This window comes from Homarus americanus, unplaced genomic scaffold, assembly GCF_018991925.1.
Source record: "Homarus americanus isolate GMGI-L3 unplaced genomic scaffold, GMGI_Hamer_2.0 scaffold24075, whole genome shotgun sequence".
In the NCBI taxonomy this organism is placed as follows: Eukaryota; Metazoa; Arthropoda; class Malacostraca; order Decapoda; family Nephropidae; genus Homarus; species Homarus americanus.
In genome coordinates this window covers 1-19,876 of record NW_024722555.1, presented here as the reverse complement: position 1 = coordinate 19,876, position 19,876 = coordinate 1, and the positions used below count along the sequence as shown (strand labels likewise).

At 39.7% G+C, this 19,876-nt stretch overlaps 1 protein-coding gene across 1 annotated transcript; it reads left to right on the top strand.

Annotated features, from left to right (window-relative positions):
* Positions 1-9,649: 9,649 nt before the first annotated feature.
* Positions 9,650-18,959, top strand: LOC121862790 (cytochrome P450 2L1-like). The gene is made up of 6 exons (XM_042361101.1): positions 9,650-9,844; positions 10,319-10,433; positions 11,870-12,050; positions 13,380-13,497; positions 13,704-13,848; positions 18,197-18,959. Exons 1-6 carry the CDS (start codon positions 9,659-9,661, stop codon positions 18,385-18,387), a joined length of 936 nt encoding a protein of 311 aa, XP_042217035.1. The 5' UTR covers positions 9,650-9,658; the 3' UTR covers positions 18,388-18,959.
* Positions 18,960-19,876: the final 917 nt, after the last annotated feature.

The following is a 19,876-nucleotide window of genomic DNA, read 5'->3' as shown; positions in this document are numbered from 1 at the left end:
ACTATTGTTGTTGCAGCTTTCGACGATTTGCAGGCGCTCGTCATTCTCATTAGTTTTTCTTTTCTCTGTATCATGAATTGAAAAGCTAAATCCAGAAAACAAGCAAATCGGTGGTTTTTGATTCATTTTTACAAACATGACACGTCATCGACGTGCCTTCTGGTAAATATTCATCTAATTTCTTCATCAAATCATATACAGAAAACTGGCAGAGTCAATAAAATCGCAGAGCTGGAGCAGAAGCTGCCCCATCTTGTGGGTATTCTTTGAGCGATAGAAATGCAAATTTGATACATTTCGTGATAGTAGCTTCTGCTCCAAGACAAATCCCATTTTTAATCGCTTCAACACTCTCAATTTATCTGTCGTTCCGAGTTCAGCATTCAAAGCCTATCTTAGAGGAAAGTTCGAAACCGTTACATTTATGCTTCCTGCAGGCTTTTTTCGTTTTGCGGAATGACATTTTTCGCCACCAAACAAACATCTTTTTTGAAATTGTTTTGGATCGCAATATAGTACACTGATTCTGGTTTACTAGTTTCTGCTTTTTTTAATTCCTGGCAATGTTTTTCTTTTAAATGTACCACATCTGCAAACTATATGCATTTCAATGGCGTCCACTTTATAAAATTTTCAAAATGACCGTCTTTTCGGATTTGATTCTACACGTCCTGTAAGTTCTGGTGCCGTCCTTCGCCAAACACTGTTTCCATCTGCTAAATCCATTACCATCGTTAAAAATGATTTACGACGCCATACTGATTGTTAAGTAGTTTCACTCATAATACAGCAGTTTTCAAGTCATACAGAAAAGCAAATTTTTTTGATTGAAATGAGGAAATAGTTTTTAAAAGAAATTAATTTGATTGTCATTTATCTGAATAGATAATTTTTGCCTTATAATTTCAACGTTATATACATTTTAATGAAAACTAGGCCTTTAAATTATTTGTTGAAAACTCATGGAGTATCAATTTTTTACTACACGCATAAAGTTTCCGAATCTGTAGAAGTAGATTACACAACGGTATCACATATGGTACTATTAGATACAATCTGCTTATATAATCATATTTCCATTTCTGTCTTTATAAAATATTATCGTTTGATGTGTAATTTAGCTGAAACTGAAAGAAGTAGAATGCCCTTTGGGGAGGGGCGCTTGGGGTTGGTAAAAAGGATGCTTCTGACGATGGGAACTTGATCTGGATTTCTAGTTTGAGGCATGCAAAATTTCATTTTAATATAATTTTTTTTTCTGGCTATTTTCAAGCTTAATTTGACTGGACTATTGGAAAATGTCACACGCAAAGCAACGCCCAAGTAACTGGAGAGAAGCACCTGTAGCCAAGGTTCAATTCTCAAATTTTTCCAACAGATGTTTTATTTACGAAGCCTGTATTATTAAATTAATGGCCTTGGCTAACTCGAGTTGGACGCAATGAGTCCAGAGTACAGAGCACCTGGGTGAGGTGGTGGCAAAATTAACTAATTTGTGCATTATAAATTAATTTTATTGGAATTAGTTTAATTTTTACCGCCACACCAAATTCTTGTTGAGTACTGTATCAAGGTCCTCAGAATTATTTAGTTTAAACCTGTTGAACACGACGACCTTCAAGGAAGATGTTGTTTAGAATACTGGGCTGCTGTATTGTAAAGAGGCGACATTTTATAACCCAATAGAACCTGATCTCACTAAACAAAGAAACCTACCTAATCTTACCTAACTTTAGCTAGGTGACTTGACTCCATCATATTAAAGAGGAAAACTTATTTTGATATAGAGGTACCAATGAAAGCAATCTTGTTGAAGGTCATGGTAATTTCGGTTTTGTGGAGGTGAGATAACACTTGACCAAATGAGTTGGTATAAAAAACGAAGCAGACGAGAATATGCGCCGACTGGACAGGTTTTTTGGGATGGAGTATTTACAGGCCAATTACTTTTATTTAAGCACTTGCTATATTGCATCATAGAGAACTAAAAATACTTTTTAATTAAAATGAAAAAGTTGTGGCCTCTTTGCACATCATTATAATGATAAGAACATCTGTGAAAAAGGAATGAAATCGAACAACCTTCTGTGTTAACCATCATTAGTCTCATCTTCATGAGTGACTTCAAAGAACAGTTAGCTCCAGTCTCCGCGTTTGCCACTTAGCGTTGATAAATCCTCTCTCCTGATAGTGAAACCCTGAATCTGGGCGGTGAATCTGAAGCATCTGCTAGTGAGCAGAAGGGAGAGCTGAGGGGTGGTGGTCCGATAGGCGTCTCTTCCATGGGCAGGAGACGCTGGTATAGGAAGCAGACAAAAATATATATCAGTTTGGAGACATTAATGCAGAACACAATGCTTTGACAATTTCTTGACAGGATTGCATGCTGAGAATAATCGTTTCTGTTTCATTGTACGGCGGTAATGAGCAGGAAGATGGTTGCTGCCGCTCACCTGCTCGTTTGTTGGTTATGCGCGATCCCCACTTCAGCGGGGGAGGACGGAGGTGAGAAGGTCCTGCTACCAGTGACACCAGCAGATTCTACCCAGCCGTCATCATACAGTCACTATCTACCCGCTGTCTGTCATTCCGGCTCTGATCTCATCAGTTATTCTGGATTCGGGTGGACCTGTTTGCCCAGACCTTCAATCTGTCTTGTTAACTTCTGGACATCTACCCTAACCACTACCGCGGCTGCCACGACTGCCAGTTTATCCCCACCGTCTGCGCCCTGGGTGTTTCCTGCTGCATCATTATCGGCCGCTGTCACCGAGTGAGGAGCTGAATGGACCTTTCCTCCTGAGAGGATCAATGTCCAGAACCTTCCCAGCCGTTGCAGAAATATCTGTCTATTGTTTGATTCTATTGTTGTTTGATTCTATTAATTGCTGACCTTTAATTCGTTTGATTCTTATCAGTTGTTGACTCCTGTAATCACTGATTCAAGAATTGTTGACTCATTAACTGTTTGACTGCATTAATTGTTGACTTCATACTATTTGACTCTCGTAATTGCTTTTTTGATGTTTGCTGAGTGGTATCGTAGAGCTTGTGTTATATTTTTATGTAGTAAAGAGATGTCAATCTCGAGCGGTTGTTTGTTATTCTCGAAACCATGGTCCTTGACTCTGCTTTTATAAGATCCCTGATTAGGTTAAAAGATTTCATCCAAGTCCTAGCCTTGCTAACTACTGAGATGAATTTACTAATATTATGTAGATAGAAAAGGATTATTAATTTTGTTCGATGTAAGGCATTCTTTGTAAAGGGCTAGTTATTTATAAGTAAAAGTATGTTTGAATCTATATCTTGTGAAGAAAGGAAGTTTTATTTATCTCTTTGGTTACGAAAATGAAATTATCCCAGCCGAATAAAATCTTCAGGGGTAGCCAGACTAAGGTAGTAGATACGAAGACCTAGTGCTGAAGGACACCACATATTAATTGTAAGAAATCAGATGCGAAAAAAGTGGAGTTAGCCATTGTTCATAGGAGAATTAGCAAAAACCACGAGACCTAACAAAGCGAGGTTAACTGGGCAAAATAAAATTTGTTGTATTATTATCACCCTATGTACAATTTATAGTATAGTAGATATATATATATGTTGCTTATATAAAGTAAATAATAAAGCGACTGCTTCTATACAGCACGGAAGGAACCTTTCGACTTCTGCCTCCTCCACACAACGCCTACTTGAGTTGCTGGTAGTCGAATCAATGCAAGACTATTTGTGTAGAGTAGAATAATGAATGCCAGTCCTCTCATATCGATGAGGCACTATCGCGAAAGTATTAGGTCAACTACATTTGTTTGGGCGAACTGTAAGGACCTACAGTCATCTTGACAATAAATTGTAATCAATTAATACCTCCAGAATAACGATATTATTATTATTATTATTATTTTTGTTTCTTTAACTTTTAACCGCACTGTTTGACACAATTCAGTTGCGTGGTTTGCTGATTATACACCGGACAGCCAACCGAACTATTTGTTCACGTCAATAAAAATATGTGTGCCCAATTCTGATTGATTGATTGTGACTAATCTTTTTCACTGCGATTTATGTTTTCATATTTTATTGTGGTTACTAGATGATTTTATTCGTCGGGGAATTTCCATTTCAAAGTCACAGATAAACCGAAACTTCGCTGCTTCTACAAGATATAGATTCAAACATATCCATAATCTATTTGGCTCATAAATGCCACCTTACAGCGAAACAACTTATTTGCCATAGATTTCACAATTTCTCTCATCCTATTGAAATCTTTTATTATTATTTTCATCCGCTATGTTAGATGATTACACTCATTGAGAAAACCCTGTTTGGCATACAAAACAGTATTCTTCTGCATTGTAACGTCTCACCTGATACTATGAAGCTCTAACCCTCTATGTCGCAACACTTCGCCCACTGCTGCCGACTAGTAGCCAGTATGTTTGATGATAATGTAGTAGCGGCACAAAATGATTTTGCCCTGGGGAGAGGAGAGAGAGAAGGAAAGCATAGAAATGGAAGTAAAGTGGTAGGGGGTAGCAGGTGGGCTGTCCATCTAGCTGAGACGAGATATAAGTTGGGGTGGTGGCTACACGCAGCAGACGCTGGCCTGCTCAAGAGAGGTGAGGGGGGGCGGGGAGCTAAGCTAGCTAGGTACCATTAGTGTAATGGGTACACTTATGCTTGTTAGATGGTGGTGTTATTTGTTCACATATGTGTAAAGTGGTCTTGTTCTTCATATTATTAGCAATGGAGGCTCGGCCACCAGCTGTGTGTTTGTGTTACTTCTTATAAATGGGAGAATATTGGGTCCTCCAACTCTTCAAGTTTGCTCCATCCTGCTTGGAATGTGTACGTGTTCAGTGGCTCGATATTGTATAATTCGTGAAGTTCTTGTATTTTATGTATGGGGGAGTTGCTTTGATGCTCTACGGATAGCTTTGTTTTGTACTGGTTTGGTTGCTGATTTGCTGATCGTGCTGAGTGGTATTGGTGGATACTCTAGGTCTGGGCGGATGCGTTTTGAATAGGTGTAGTTTAATTTTGGGGACCATTTTGCTAAATCTTCGTAGTTGTAATTGAAGCGTTGTTTTGCCTTTTGTTATGGGTTTTGCTATGCCTGTTCTTTATTGTGAGTCCCAGAATTTTGCCTTTGATGGAATATTGTATAGGTATGTTGACTGTGATTGGTGCTGGGTTTATTTTTGGCAGTGTGTATGATCTTTAGTTTCTGTGTGTTGGTTTACATTTTTTTTTTCATATTCGTTGATTTGCTCGATGGCGTGGGCTGTTTTCGTGCCATCATCTGTTTGCCCTTGCCTTGTCGGATGATTTGGGACGTCATCAGCGCTATGTATTCTCCGTGTGTAGGAGGTGGAATGTCCGCCTTGTGTAGTAGAGGTTGGAGATACTTTCCCCTTTTTTGCTCTGTTATGTTGATGCTGTGGTTACCAATGATAATTTTGGCCCTGTTGTCACGAAGTTACAAAGAGGAAGTAAAGTTATTAGGAAGTTCTTGGGTCGAATTATTTGATCCTTAAATGCCTTTGTCGAATGTTGTTATTCTTTAATACACGTTACATTGATCTCTGTTGTGCATTGAGTTTGCTATGTTGTAAATTAGTGCTAAGGCTGTGTGGTCTGGTTTTCTAAATCCGTCCTGCCTGGGGTATTTCTTTCAAGTTCTCGTGTATTCTCAGTCGGTGGTTAATGATTTTTCAGGACTTTTCCGGTGTTTCGTAAAGATGGTCTGTAATTTGATACTTGAGTGAATTTACCTTGTTTTGTATAAGTCTGTTGCTTACTGTTTTAAATTCGGAAGTAACCAGAGGTGCTGCATTAAAATGTTTGAGTTGGAGTATCATGTTGATTGGAATGCTGAGTATGGGTTTGTTTATTTTACTGAGCCTTGTTCTTGAAACTGTTTATTGTTTTGTGTATTTCCTCTGCGTTGATTGGTTTTATCTGTGTGGAATCGTCAAGAGTGTTTATGTCTATGTTGGGACTTGCCAGATGGGGGTTGTGGAGCATTTGAGTTATTTGTCGCTTGGTGTTCCATACAGAAGTTCAGGTTGTCTCCTGGCTTATTTGAAAAAATTGCTCCAATATTTCCTGAATCCAGGTTCTTGTTCCTGGGTTCAGTTAGTTTGATTTGTTGCTGTTTAGAATGTAGTTTGATTCGTTGCTGGAGATACGCATTAGGTGTTTAATTTTCCGCCAGAATTTTCTGGTTGTGGTAAATTGCTTCTGTGTCTGCTATTAGTTTCTCCCAGTTATTCACGTATGTTTCTTTGGACATGTTTCTTAGTTGTTCGTGTATGGTGTAATATTGTCTTCTGTATTCTGGCGTCCATTCTTGTTCTATGATTAATTTTATTAAATTACTGAATTCTTTCTGTAGATTTCTTGATTGATGTAGTATTGAGGTGTGGTAATGTACGGTGAGTGGTCTTGGGTATGTGGTGTTCCATTGCTTGGCTCACGTTTTCATTACCATATCTCTAGTGTGTTTTCTATTTGGGAAGTGTGTTTGATGCTTAGTTGGGTGATTTGGTGATTGTTTAATGACGTTCTATTTTATAACCTGCATTAAAACTATAACCATGCTTGAAATGCTTGCTCTCTGAGATAGAGGTCGAAAGTTTATTTAGCATCCTTAGTCATGCTACTATTATTATTATAAGGTTCCTAAGGCTATTGCAGGAGTCTTCCTTCAATGATGCAGAATCGTGCTTTGATAGTCTAGGTTCAAACATCATAGAGAAAGGACCGGCAATGATAAATGTACCAGGTGTGTATTAGCCACTGTCTTATAGACATAACTATTTATATAAATATGGGTTAATTATCACCCCTGTAATTTTTAGTAGCTGTGGTATCATGTTCAGCGCACGTGATGGGTAAGGTTCATGCACAAGGTGTGTCCCCAGATAACGTAGGTCAGCTTCTTGGACTTGACCCACAAGCAGTAAACACTCACTTCCCACTACAGTTGGACGTCCTTAGAGCCTATTCTTATAGCTCCGTCCTTCCCCTAGCCCTCACAGTTACAGTGAGTATTATGGTAATTATCCTTTGGACAGTGTACATAGACTCTTTCTATAATAAACTAAGAAAAGGAACATATTGGGTTTTGCTAGTAAAACCCAATAAACATTTCTATGTTCTAGTTCGGCTAGAATAAAGGTAACAGCTTCACAAGTGCCTGTTACTAATGTGACCATTCAGCAAGGTTGTCACATATATGACAGCTTCACAAGTAGTTGTCATACAACGAGTAACAGTCACAAGTAACAGTTACACAGATGGTAACAGTAGATAGAATTTGTTCTCTCCATCACTGTGTTACACTGTTTCTAGAAGTTAGTGTTACAGGTGGTAGTGTGGGCAACATACATATTAAAATATATATATATATATATATATATATATATATATATATATATATATATATATATATATATATATATATATATATATAATATTCAGAAATTTCAGAGTAATTTCAAATATCATGCGATACTGAGCGTTCAAGGTCGTCTGAGGGAAGAGAGCGCTCCGCACATAATGGGGAGTTGTGGAACTAGGCCTATATGATATTAAATGAAATTTGCCGAATTAATAATGATGCGATTCATGAAGTTAAGGGACTATTATTGAATTTAAAATTATTATAGATCGTTTATCAGACTGAATAATGTTACGGGTGTCCCAAGGAGTTATTAGTTAGGCGGAAAATATGTCACGTAGCCTAAGCTAATGCCTTGGAGGGACGCGACGCTGGCTGGTACTCAGTCACGGGGAGCATTCAGACAAACTAGACGTCCCTGCGCGTCCGTCACAGAAATAGTCACGTGGCCTAGTCACCTGTGTTGCACTATTGCAGTATAACAAGTAAGTCCCATTCGATCTCAGACATGGTTAGATAGGGCAGTGGTAAAGTAAACTAGAGCTAACAGTGAGGTTCATTTCAGGGTTTCTGCCAGAACCCACTTGACCGGAGTTGACCGAAGTTTGACTGCGAGAGATTGACTGCCGTTTGAGACTGCCGTTGATGATTGAGGGTGGCGATTGTCACCATGGGACCGATCAGTGTAGGCCTGTCACTGTTTAGCGGGGTATCAAAGGATCTCTTGAGGGAATCTAGCCGTCTGGGTGCCCAGCTGACAGAGGACGATCGTTGGGCTCATCAGCTCTCCTCTACCTCGGCTCACAACACCACATGTCTCGAGCAGCTTAGTGAAACCCTCTCGCTAACGGGAAGCTAAAGCTTCTCTCAACTGCCAGGTCTGATTGGCTCACTCCCTTCCGCTATGGACGCACTGGGAGTACACTGAGACCATGAGTCTAGGAATACCTAGAGGAACATTTTATCTCCCTTATTGCGGGTTGTATGCTGAGTTGGGTGGAGCATGGTTCCGCAGTATGGGTGGACAGTAACATATCAATAATAGTGAATATATTTGGGTGTAGTTAATACCATTTCTCAGTTACTGATATTATCTTGACGTGTGTAGTTTAATATTTCTTAAATAATTTTGATAGTATTGTTTTTAATGTTGTGTCATTAAGTGGAACCAGAGTGATACTGTGATTCGATTCTTTTAATGCATCTAATTTTTCTTCATAATTCTGATCTCAGGTATAACCTTTGTTCCCCAGGTAGTGGTTAAGTTAGGTTAGGAAGAGTGCATCTTTTGGACTGATATTATTTTGTTGAAAGCCCTTAAGGCCTATTCATTGTAAGTATTTAATTTCTTATTTTTTAATACCATTTCCTCAGTGACTGATATTATTTTGTTGAAAGCCCTTAAGGCCTATTCATTGTAGAGTATTTAATTTCTTATTTTTTATACCATTTTCCTCAGTGACTGATATTATTTTGTTGAAAGCCCTTAGGCCTGTTTCATGTGTGCAAGCAACATTTCTTAATACTTCAAATTTATTGTTGCCTGAGTTTCTAATAATTTCTATATCATGTATAACTTTTATTCCCCAAGTAGTGTTTTAAGTTCAAGTTAAGAGTGCGTATATTGGTGTACCATTATTTGATTGTGTTTGTAGTGTTGGAGGGAATATAAGTGTCTAATTTTACAGTGTGTCTCATTCATCAGTAACAGGCTATCCTTCCCGGGTCACGGACAATTCATTTTGTTTAGTAGATTTGAGTGTTCTTCTGCTGGTTCAGGATTTTTTCTCAAAGGCGCTTCCACTGCCATTACCATTTATTAAATTTTAATAAACCCCAACTCAAGTGAAAATAAAGTCCAGTAAATCCGACCGGTTACATATATATATATATATATATATATATATATATATATATATATATATATATATATATATATATATATATATATATATGATAAAATCACAGGGAAAATGGAAAACAACAGGTACCTTAGCTTTCGTCTTTATTCAAGACATCTTCAGAAGGCAGCTGATATGTGAATAGAACGAAATATACTCCGTTGTTCATTTTATCAAGACTATCCACGTTTTCATTGTGGATTTACATGAAATATATATATATATATATATATATATATATATATATATATATATATATATATATATATATATATATATATATATATATATATATATATATATATATATTATCATTTACACTTTTCTTTCAGGCAAGCAGTTTGAAATGGATGACCCACGCCTATTGGAATTTGAAGATTTGATTCGCGTTTTCATGGAGAGCATAGCTCATCTGGCCATCCCAGACATATTCCCGTGGATAATGTACATCTTGCCTGGCGCTCTCACCGGACTCATCTTCCACCTCGACTTACAGAAAAAGAACATATATAAATTCCTTAATTATTTCAATGTGAGTGCTCTGTTTACTGAACAGAGGATCATCAATACAGGCTGGTACTCACCCTTTCACATCCACCTAAAAAATTACTTCTGCAACGTAAATTCACTCTAATGATAAGCACAGTATTATTTTGAACCAATGAATTATCACATTTGCTTTTTAATTATACTGATTACCTTTCATAATTCAATATGTGTTATATTGGTAATATTTCTTTAATGAAACGTAATATAATAATTTGTTCAATGAACAGCTATTCTGACTGAATGACTGACTGAAAATCTAATAAAACCCATGCTTGTGCAACACCGCCTGGCACACAGTTCCTTTAGCATTTTGTTGTGTTTGTTTTATGCAACAGTGATATTTTCAGCTTTGGCTGTCACTGTAGAGAAATATTCATCGATCGGTCCGACACATTAAATTTTTCATGCTAAAGTTCGTGTCATGAAAGGAGTGAGTGTCTTGATTGCTTTACCGCAGAAGGAGATCGAGGAGCATCGAGCCACTCTGGACCGTGATTGCCCCCGGGATTTAATAGATGGCTACCTGATGATGATGGAGGAGAAGGCGGAAGATCCTGACAATACCTTCAGTGGTGAGTGTCCTCGGACCACCTCCTCCAAGGCCTTCTTCATGTTCACACTCTTTCTATGAACCCCTGCCCGCCTCCATCGAGTTAAGGCTTACGTTTTCCAGCACCCGTTATTGAGATTTTTATTTCAATAGCCTCAACCCTGCCTTCAGTACCATCAGGTTGTGGCCCGAGTCTTCAGGCTCACTGGTATCACTGTTGCAATAGAATATGATGCCTTGTTTCATCTAAGCGTTCCTCTTCTTTTCCTGGACTTGAGGCAGCTCACTGTAACACCGCGAATCCCATTTTCTTTAACTTTTCGTCCATGTCTGCCCCAACAAACTTGAGCTGCAGTGCATGTTTATAGATGGGGATAATTATGACCAACGCCTTTTCCTAGATGTTATTTTCTACGTAGTTGAGGATATGTGTTTTCTTTTCTTTTGTTACAGACTGTCCAGTCTCTTAAGCATGATTACCGAGTAGGAGATAAGGGATTGGCTGTAGTCATGTCCAGGTACTGACCTCAGGACAACACCCTTCTGCTGATATTCTGCATTAATTCGCTTTAACACGAGATCTTTATGCCTTTCATAAGCGGCATTAGATTCATTTCTTATTATTTCTGGATAGAAGTTGATGCTACATTTTAGTACTTCTTAGAATTACAATATTCGAACATCTTTCCTTCCTAACAATTTGTTGTGAGAGGATTTTTTTTTCGTCATAAGTTTATCAAGGTCATAGTATACAAGACTAAGGATCAAGTCCGATGACGTAGAATGTGCCAGAAAACTGCAGAGATTAGTTCTACTAACACTTGAAAAATATACTTTGCAATAACTATTAGCGAGGAAAATTAAAAAAAGTTGTATTGGTGGCTTTGAGGGAGGAAGAGCGAGCGACATTGACTCAAAACTGGAGTTTAATTTCTGGATTGAGATGCATGAAAAGCTGTTCCCTGAATTGACTTGAGTTTTAAATTAACCATTTTTAACATTTTATCACAATAAAAACAAACAAATAAAATCACCGGGAAATACATATACATTACACAGTGTACCTCTGATTCTTGCATTGACAAATTGTTCCTGAAGACATCACATTGTTGATTCTGGATCTGGGTTGCTTGTGTCGAACTAGGTGTGCTGTACCTTGTGCCAGCATTTCCAGCGTTTTTTACTGAGAACCCCGTTCGATTTAATGAAAATCAGTAAAAAACTAAATTATCCCTTTCTGTCACGGTGATTAAGATCTAGAACTATCACAAAATTACTTTTTCCCTCGATTTTCTTCCTATTTTGGCCAATTTAGACAAACTAATTGAAACGCACAACAGCAAACTACTCGTTATTGTTTTATTTCTTGTAATTTTTGTCTAATTATTAAAATTTACTTCAAATCTCTCTTGCATAAGTCCTAAGGATTCTCAAGTGTACTTTTTTTCAAATCTCTAGAGAAGGATTTGGCGATCTTAATCCTCGATCTGTTCCTCGCTGGGAGTGAGTCTTCGACCATCACCCTCACCTGGATGTTCTACTATCTGGCCACCTACCCGGAGGTACAGCAGAAGATGCAGGCAGAGATAGATGAGGTCCTCCCTAAGGGCACCCTGGCAACCCTCGAAGACAAGCTCAGGTGATGGCTGTTCTTCCTCCTTGTTATACCTCCTACTATAAATGATGCATACTGTCCTGTTAATCAAATCTTCATCTTTTAACAGTTTTAAGTCATCATGTCTTCTTTCTTTTCATTCTCGTTCGTTATATATTCCTGAAGCATAATTGACCATTCATTGGTTTTCGAGAACGGTTGTGTTGGAACTTTGGTGTAGGTTTCTTGGTCTGATCTTTTTTTTTTTTGACGGGGATTAACCTACCCGGGCACAAGTCACCGACCCACATTGAAGACTGAGGGGAGGAGGGCGAAAAAAAAATACATACAGAAATAAAAAAAAATAAAACGGATTAAGAGTGAGAAACGATATACATACTGTATATATTGTGTTGTCAAAGTAAAATAAGTAATGGAGACCCTGCAATTTTGTGTAAATGAGGCAGAAAGTCAGTCAGCTCAACAACTTGGGACTTGGTCACAATTTTTTGTGATGCCATTTGGCAGCAGGGTCTCCCATTAGTTAACACATTATGCTTGCAATATCTTCCAGGCGGTAGTATCTCCCTGTTTGATAGATACCTCCTACCTAATACCTATTTTATGACTTTAGGTCAATAATCAACCTTTATTGATATTGAAATCCGAGGAAACTTGGGTTCTTCCACCTGTTGGATGGGATGAAATATTTGCAGTTCATCCACAAATATGTACCGGGTATGTAACGTTGTCCTTCATATATTCAGTACTGGTACACACGTAATATACTGTGAATTAAAGGCCGCAGGGTGAAACCTTGTTCAATGGTGTACCAAGTGTAACAGTATCCAGCCACGGGCGCAACAGATGCTATCCCGGAGTATGTGTCAACAATTAGGAGGAACATGTAACATGTTTTAGCATGAAGATCTAGATTTTATCCACAAAACTTGCGGTTCACTGGTCATAGGAATAGCTACAGAAATTTGAGATAATAAGCTTAATAAATCAAGAGTTAATCTTTTACATGAAAGGGGATAATTCTTGAACAGGTTAAAGACACCCATGAAGATGTTGAATGAAAGAAGTATTGTGATGACTAGAAAGATGTTTTAAAATTATTTCCGTCATCATTTTTGCACGGTTTTCTTGCCGAGAAAAGAAGAATGCAAAGATAACTACATTAAAAATTTACTTACCAACCACCTCCCTGAACTTGTCAATTCCTTTTCTCTGTTTCCTAGAAGAAAAACGTAGAAGCTTTAGAGACAGTCTTGAATTGTTCACTTTTTTAGTTTGGTTATTAGGAAAGATTTTCTCCAGTTTCATTACGTCTTGTTGATACTAACATTTGACCTGGGTGTCGCTGTATAGAATGCCCTACACGGAGGCGGTCATACACGAGATCCTACGTAAGTCTTCACTAGCAGCTACAGGCGTCCAGCATGTAGCTACCAGAGACACTCAGCTGGGCGGCTACTTCATCCCTAAGGTTGGTAGCCTTTCACTATTATATTCTTCTGTTGTAAATGATCACTTGGGCCTCATGATTTGAAGCATCGACATCTTAATCGTTGCTGTCAACCACAGGCGAAATATTTTTATATGTATCGTTGTATACAATATAAGTTGTAATTTATTTCGTGGTATAATATTATGAGATGTTTTACTTTTAGTTGTGTCGTTGTTCCCTTACAGGGCACTATTGTTATGGGAGCACAAGAGACCGTACATCACGACCCTCGGTACTGGGACCGTCCTGACGAGTTCCTGCCGGAGAGGTGGCTCGATCAACAGGGGAAGTTCACCGCCAAGAAAGAAGGTTTTCTACCCTTCGGTGTGGGTAAGTTAACACAATTAGAGAAAACAGGCGCCATGAAGACTTTCCTCACTTGTAAATGTACTAACTTGTCTAAATTGTAAGTAATCGTCATTTTGTGTACACTAGAGCTCTTTGGTGTAACTCTTTAAACGTTTTGTGAAGTGTAATCTAAATTCACCTACTGCACCTCTGTACTCGAAGATTTGTCACTGTGAGCCAATACCGATGTGGTGTATCAGTGCTCCCGTTGCTCGTATTCTCCACATTGGCTGAAACCCTTACACTTCGTTTTATTATTTGTGTAATTAAACAAAATATACTTCATGATATTCGTTTCCCATATTTAGTAAAATTTAACTGATCTTTCTCCAAGGATAAAGGTCAACAGCAACTAACACAGTAGAGAAATTGACTAGTCTCTTGTGAACTTATGATAAGAACAAGGAGGACCTTCATTATCATATGTTGGGAAAACACTGAAGACACGTTAAACTTTCTTCCAAGGGGTTTAATTTTTTTAGGATTGTATCTGGAAAATATTAATATATGTCGTTAGTATGTGTATGTAAGCACACACACACACAATTCCCATATGATGGTCTACATCTAAGCTCGTTAACAAAGTATATATGACCATCGACCAGTCACTACACTCAACTCAAGACGCACTCAACATAATGACAAACTACCTTCATATGAACAAAGGAACATACAAGACAGCACTCATCACAAAAGACGTACAGAAAGCCTTCGACACAATTTCGCAAGACGGCTTCAAGTATAAAATATGCACCAATTTTAACCTCCCTTAAAAATTACAGCAGCAACTGTGCAACCTCCTAACAGACAGAAAGATGATGATAAAATTCACACCTGCTCACTCGGACTTCATATGAACAAAGGAACATACAAGACAGCACTCATCACAAAAGACGTACAGAAAGCCTTCGACACAGTTTGGCAAGACTGCTTCAAGTATAAAATATGCACCAATTTTAACTTCCCTTAAAAATTATAGCAGCAACTGTGCAACTTCCTAACAGACAGAAAGATGAGGATAAAATTCACACCTGCTCACTCGGACTACTTCACACTGCAAGCAGGAGTCCCACAAGGGTCAGTCCTGTCCCCAAATCTATACATTATTTACACAAATGTCTTACCCGACCCCTTACACATCGACCCTCTGACAATACAGTACGCCGACGATGTAACTCAACTAGTCAGACACAAACAAGCTCCAGACCACCTAACAGACAAAGCACACAGGGAGCTAGAACAAGTTACACGATGGGAACTCCTATGGCGAATACAAACTATCTCTAACAAAGCACAAATCACCTACTTCGGCACCAAAAGACGCCAACCACGTCACATGTACCTAAACCCTTACATCGACAACCCTACACCCATTACTATCAAACAAACAAATACAATCCTAGGAGTCACATTCAACAACACCCTCACCATGGCACACCACTTCATGACGAAGTCAGCAATCGCAAACAAAACACTCGGAAATATACACAGATTCAAAACCGCATCAATCGAAACCAAAACACACCTATTCAAAGCCCCCATACACCCCTACTGACATACGCACCTAACACACTCCAGCTAGTAGCACCAACAAACGCCAAGAAACTACAAGTCATACAAAACAAAGCACTAAGATTCATCCATAACACACACTGGTCATCCTTCACCCCAAATAGACACCTACATGAACTCCGCTCCATCTAACCACTCAACATCGACTGGACACAGCTAGGACACAAGCAAATTGAAACCCTCCTCACCTCTTACCCTTAATGGCAGGAATACTTCGACAACATCATACTCCCACGCAGACTCAGAAACAGGAATCCCTCCATACTAAACAGACCAAACACACCCTACCCACCTCCCGTATATTAGTAACAGCCAGATACAGCAACCCGATGCCCCTCCGTTTACACAACACAGCCAACCCCTAATAATACCCAACAACCACCCCATATCAAAACCTAACCCCCCCTAGCCATACCCAACAACCTCCCCCCAAATCAAACCTAACACCCCTCCAAACCCACACCCAACCACTCCTCCCTAGCAAAACATAACTCACCCAATCTCTGCTAAAAAAAATTAAAAAATTAATCCACACCTGACCTTGCCCCAATCATACCCAACAACCACCCCCAGAGCAAAACCTAATTTACCTAACCTCCACTAACAATCCCCCCCAAAAATAACAATCCCCCCAAAATAAAATCCTACCATACCCAACCTTTAATAACAATCCCACTCAAATTAAAAATAACCCAACTCAACCATCCACACCCTTCCTCTCCTCCCAAAACAAAAACCTAACATATCCATCCCATACTAACACACAGATGACTTGGACGCCTCCCTTAGCCAATGAGGTCGGGAAGGGGTGCATAGTACCTGTACACAAGCCTTCCCTCAAGGAATGAGACTGTTCTCCCTCAAGGAATGGGGCTGTCCTTGCACAAGAAGTGACGCCGCTTGGACCTCAAGGAATGGGGCTGTCCTTGCAGAAGAAGTGACGCCGTTCGGGCCTCAATGAATGGGGCTGTCCTTGCAGAAGAAATGACGCCGCTCGGGCCTCAAGGAATGAGGCTGTCCTTGTAGAGGAAGTGACGCCAATGAGGTCCCGTGGGGAGTGCACAATACCTGCAAAAGCCCACCCCGCAAATGCAGAAAGCTTGTATAAGCCCGCGGGAAAACAAAGCAAAAATTAAAATAAATAAATAGTTAAGTAAATGAAATAAAATAAAATAAATAACCCAACTCAACCAACCACTAACCAAACCTACAATCCTCCCAAAACAAAAACATAACATACCCGACCTTACTAACAATTTCCCCCTTTCCCCCCACAAAAAAACCCTAACCTAACTCAACCTTCCTTTATCCACACACAACAAATCCTCCCTAAGCAATCCTATCTCAACATAATCTACATACCCGACCTCCCCCCAACCAACAAAAATAATAATAAATGAATAAGTAAATAATAATAAAAAAAAATTAAATAAATAAAATTCCAACCACCCCCCAAATCCCCCCCAACCCCCAACCCCCAGACAAAGCCGCACAGAAATACTTACAATTCTCCAGAACCAACCCAAACATACCCAACCTCAGTGACAACCCCTCTCAATAAAAACAACCTAACTCAACAACTCCTCCCTAAACAAAAACTATCACTTCACAAGTCAACTTACCGACTCCAAAACCCCAGCCCTCCAATTAAAACCAACCAACCTCTATACACAATAAACCCCCCAAACTAAACATATCATACTGTACAATAAAGAAAAAAAAATCTTCCTAATCTCCGTTCATATTTTGACAAAAAACCTCAAATCTGTCTCCTGCTTTCACTAAAAACAAACTCTCCGACGATACGCTCATCCTTCCTTGCTACGAATACTTTGACATTTCAAGCTCAAAGATTCAAAACTCAACTCGCTCCGTTCCTCTTTGACATAGCTCAAAGACTTTACCCTCACCTTTCTCTAAACAACTCTACAACTAACCTACATTCCGTTTCCCCTTCCTTGTTTTTCTTTGAGTGTGTGGTGTCCGTGCCGCCCGCCCCCTTGCACTTCTCGGCTTGTGCCGCCGCCGTGGCGGGACGGTTCTTCCTTCGCTTCACCGACACAGCCCGAGCACCTGACGACGACAGCCCCCTCCCCCTCGTCCTGGCGAGGTGTCGCAGCACCACCCACCCATCCGGGCGCATTGCCTACCCCCTCACTCAAGCGGTGTTTAAGCCACTGCACCTTTCTTCTTCTAAAACTCATTTCTATCCGCCCTTAATCCTTCCCCTGAACTTCCTCCCCACCCTATCACTAGCCTCTATTCATTCATTCATTCATTCACTACACCAGATAAAGAGGAGATCATTAAATATTCTCAATACCTCATATTCTCAATACCTCTTTCCTCCTTGAAGCTATGACGTTTGAGCTCATTAATGACAATAGATCCTTCTACCAATTTAGTTATGAGCTGACAGGCCTTAGTTGTTGAAACTCAATAATAACATTATAACGTCAACGAGTATTGCACAGTACATATTCGGGAGTTGAGGGCACAAGTTACAAGAGTTGCATGTTCAACTCTCAGAAGTATTGTGCACTACCCCAAGAGTAAATATTGTAATGACTGAGGAAACTGACCGTTTAGGTGTTTTCGCTGGCATATGTAAGACCACCGACGAATGGAAGAGGTTCGTGTTAGTTGCTTCTAGAAACTGGATTTATGGTCTTGGTTTTAGCTAATTTTCCAAATTTGCAATCCATTACAACCAATAAGCATGATCTATATTATTTTCACATGCACCAATTTCTGCCAGGTAAACGCTCTTGTTTGGGCGAGGCTCTGGCGCGCATGGAGTTGTTCATCTTTTCCACTACGGTATTCCAGAGCCTTATCTTCTCTCAACCACCTGGCAAGAAGATTGATCTTCCTTATGACCCAAAAGTTGTCTTCACCCACAACCCCAAGATCCAGGATGTCCTGATCACCATCCGGCCAGGATTCTAATGGAAATAATTATACATACCTGAGCTTTTGATTTTTGTTAGTTATAGCAGTATTTTGAGTATTATTCCAATATAGCCTCCCACACTTTCACTTGCTACAGTCAGCGTTGTCAGTTCTCGCCTCCGAGAGTTGGGAAACGTTTTACCTTGCCCCTCTCCCATCCCTGTTGCCACCTTCCACTCCTCCCCTCCTCACCCTCCCCCCACTAACCCTTCACCTTCCTCTCACACCGGCCCTCGGTCCTCCACTCCATCCCGCAATTGAATGCTACCGAAGCGGGTTCATATTTCCGTGGATCCCAACTCTGAGATGAGTATTGATAATAGGAAACATTGATATTTGGTAGTGAATCTACTACATTCAGGATATTTAAGAACACTAATGTAAAGGAACTATATTATACATATTTGAAAATCCATATCTGGAGGAGTGAATGCTTCGGGTGCAGGTTTATAACCCCGCGGTTCACAACTCTCGGAGATTAAGATTGACAATGCCGACTGTAGCAGGTAGAAGTGTGGGAAGGGTGTACATATTTTAAGGGGTTCGAATATTGCACAGCACAAACAAAACATATTTGTTTTATATATATATTCCTGGTATTTTTTTTATAATATTGCAATATTATTTTGTTATTATAAGCGATATAAATTAAGAATAATTGTACGATTTGTCTCAAGAAAACGTATAGAACTATTATGATAATAATAACCGTATAAACAAAGTGGAAGTGTGCTTCTGTCTGGGGAGTGCGTTCGTGTAGGCACAGTATGTATCTGTGTAGGTAGAGTATGTGTGTCTGTAGGTGTGTGCCTGTGTTGGTGTGCGTCTATGTAGGTGTACGTCTGTGTAGGTGTGCATATGTATTGGTGTGCATTTCTACAGTTGTGCGTCTTAGTTGGTGTGCGTCTCTGTAGGAATGCATCTATGTAGGTGTGCGTCTGTGTAGGTGTGCGTCTGTGTATGTGTGCATCTGTTTAGGTTTGTGTCTGTGTAGGTGTGATTCTGTGTGGGGAGTGCGTTTGTGTAGGTACAGTACGTGTCTGTGTTGGTACAGTACGTGTCTGTGTAGGTACAGTATGTGTCTGTGTAGGTAGAGTATGCGTCTGTGTAGGAGTGCGTCTGTGTAAGAGTGTGTCTAAGTACAGGTGCATTTTGTAGAAGTGTTTCTGTATCGGTGTGCGTGTGTGTAGGGGTGCATCTATGTAGGTGTGCCTCTGTGTTGGTGTTCGTCTATGAAGGAGTGCACCTGTGTAAGTGTGTGTTTGTGTGCGTCTGTGCAGGAGTGCGTCTGTGTAGGCGCCCATCAGTGTATGAGTGTGTTTTTGTGTGCGTCTGTGAAAGTGTTCGTGTGTGTTGGTGTGCACCTATGTAGGTGTGCGTCTGTGTTGGTGTGTGTCTGTGTAGGTGTGCGTCTGTGTAGGTGTGCGTTTTTGAAAGTGTTCGTGTGTGTTGGTGTGCACCTATGTAGGTGTGCGTCTGTGTTGTG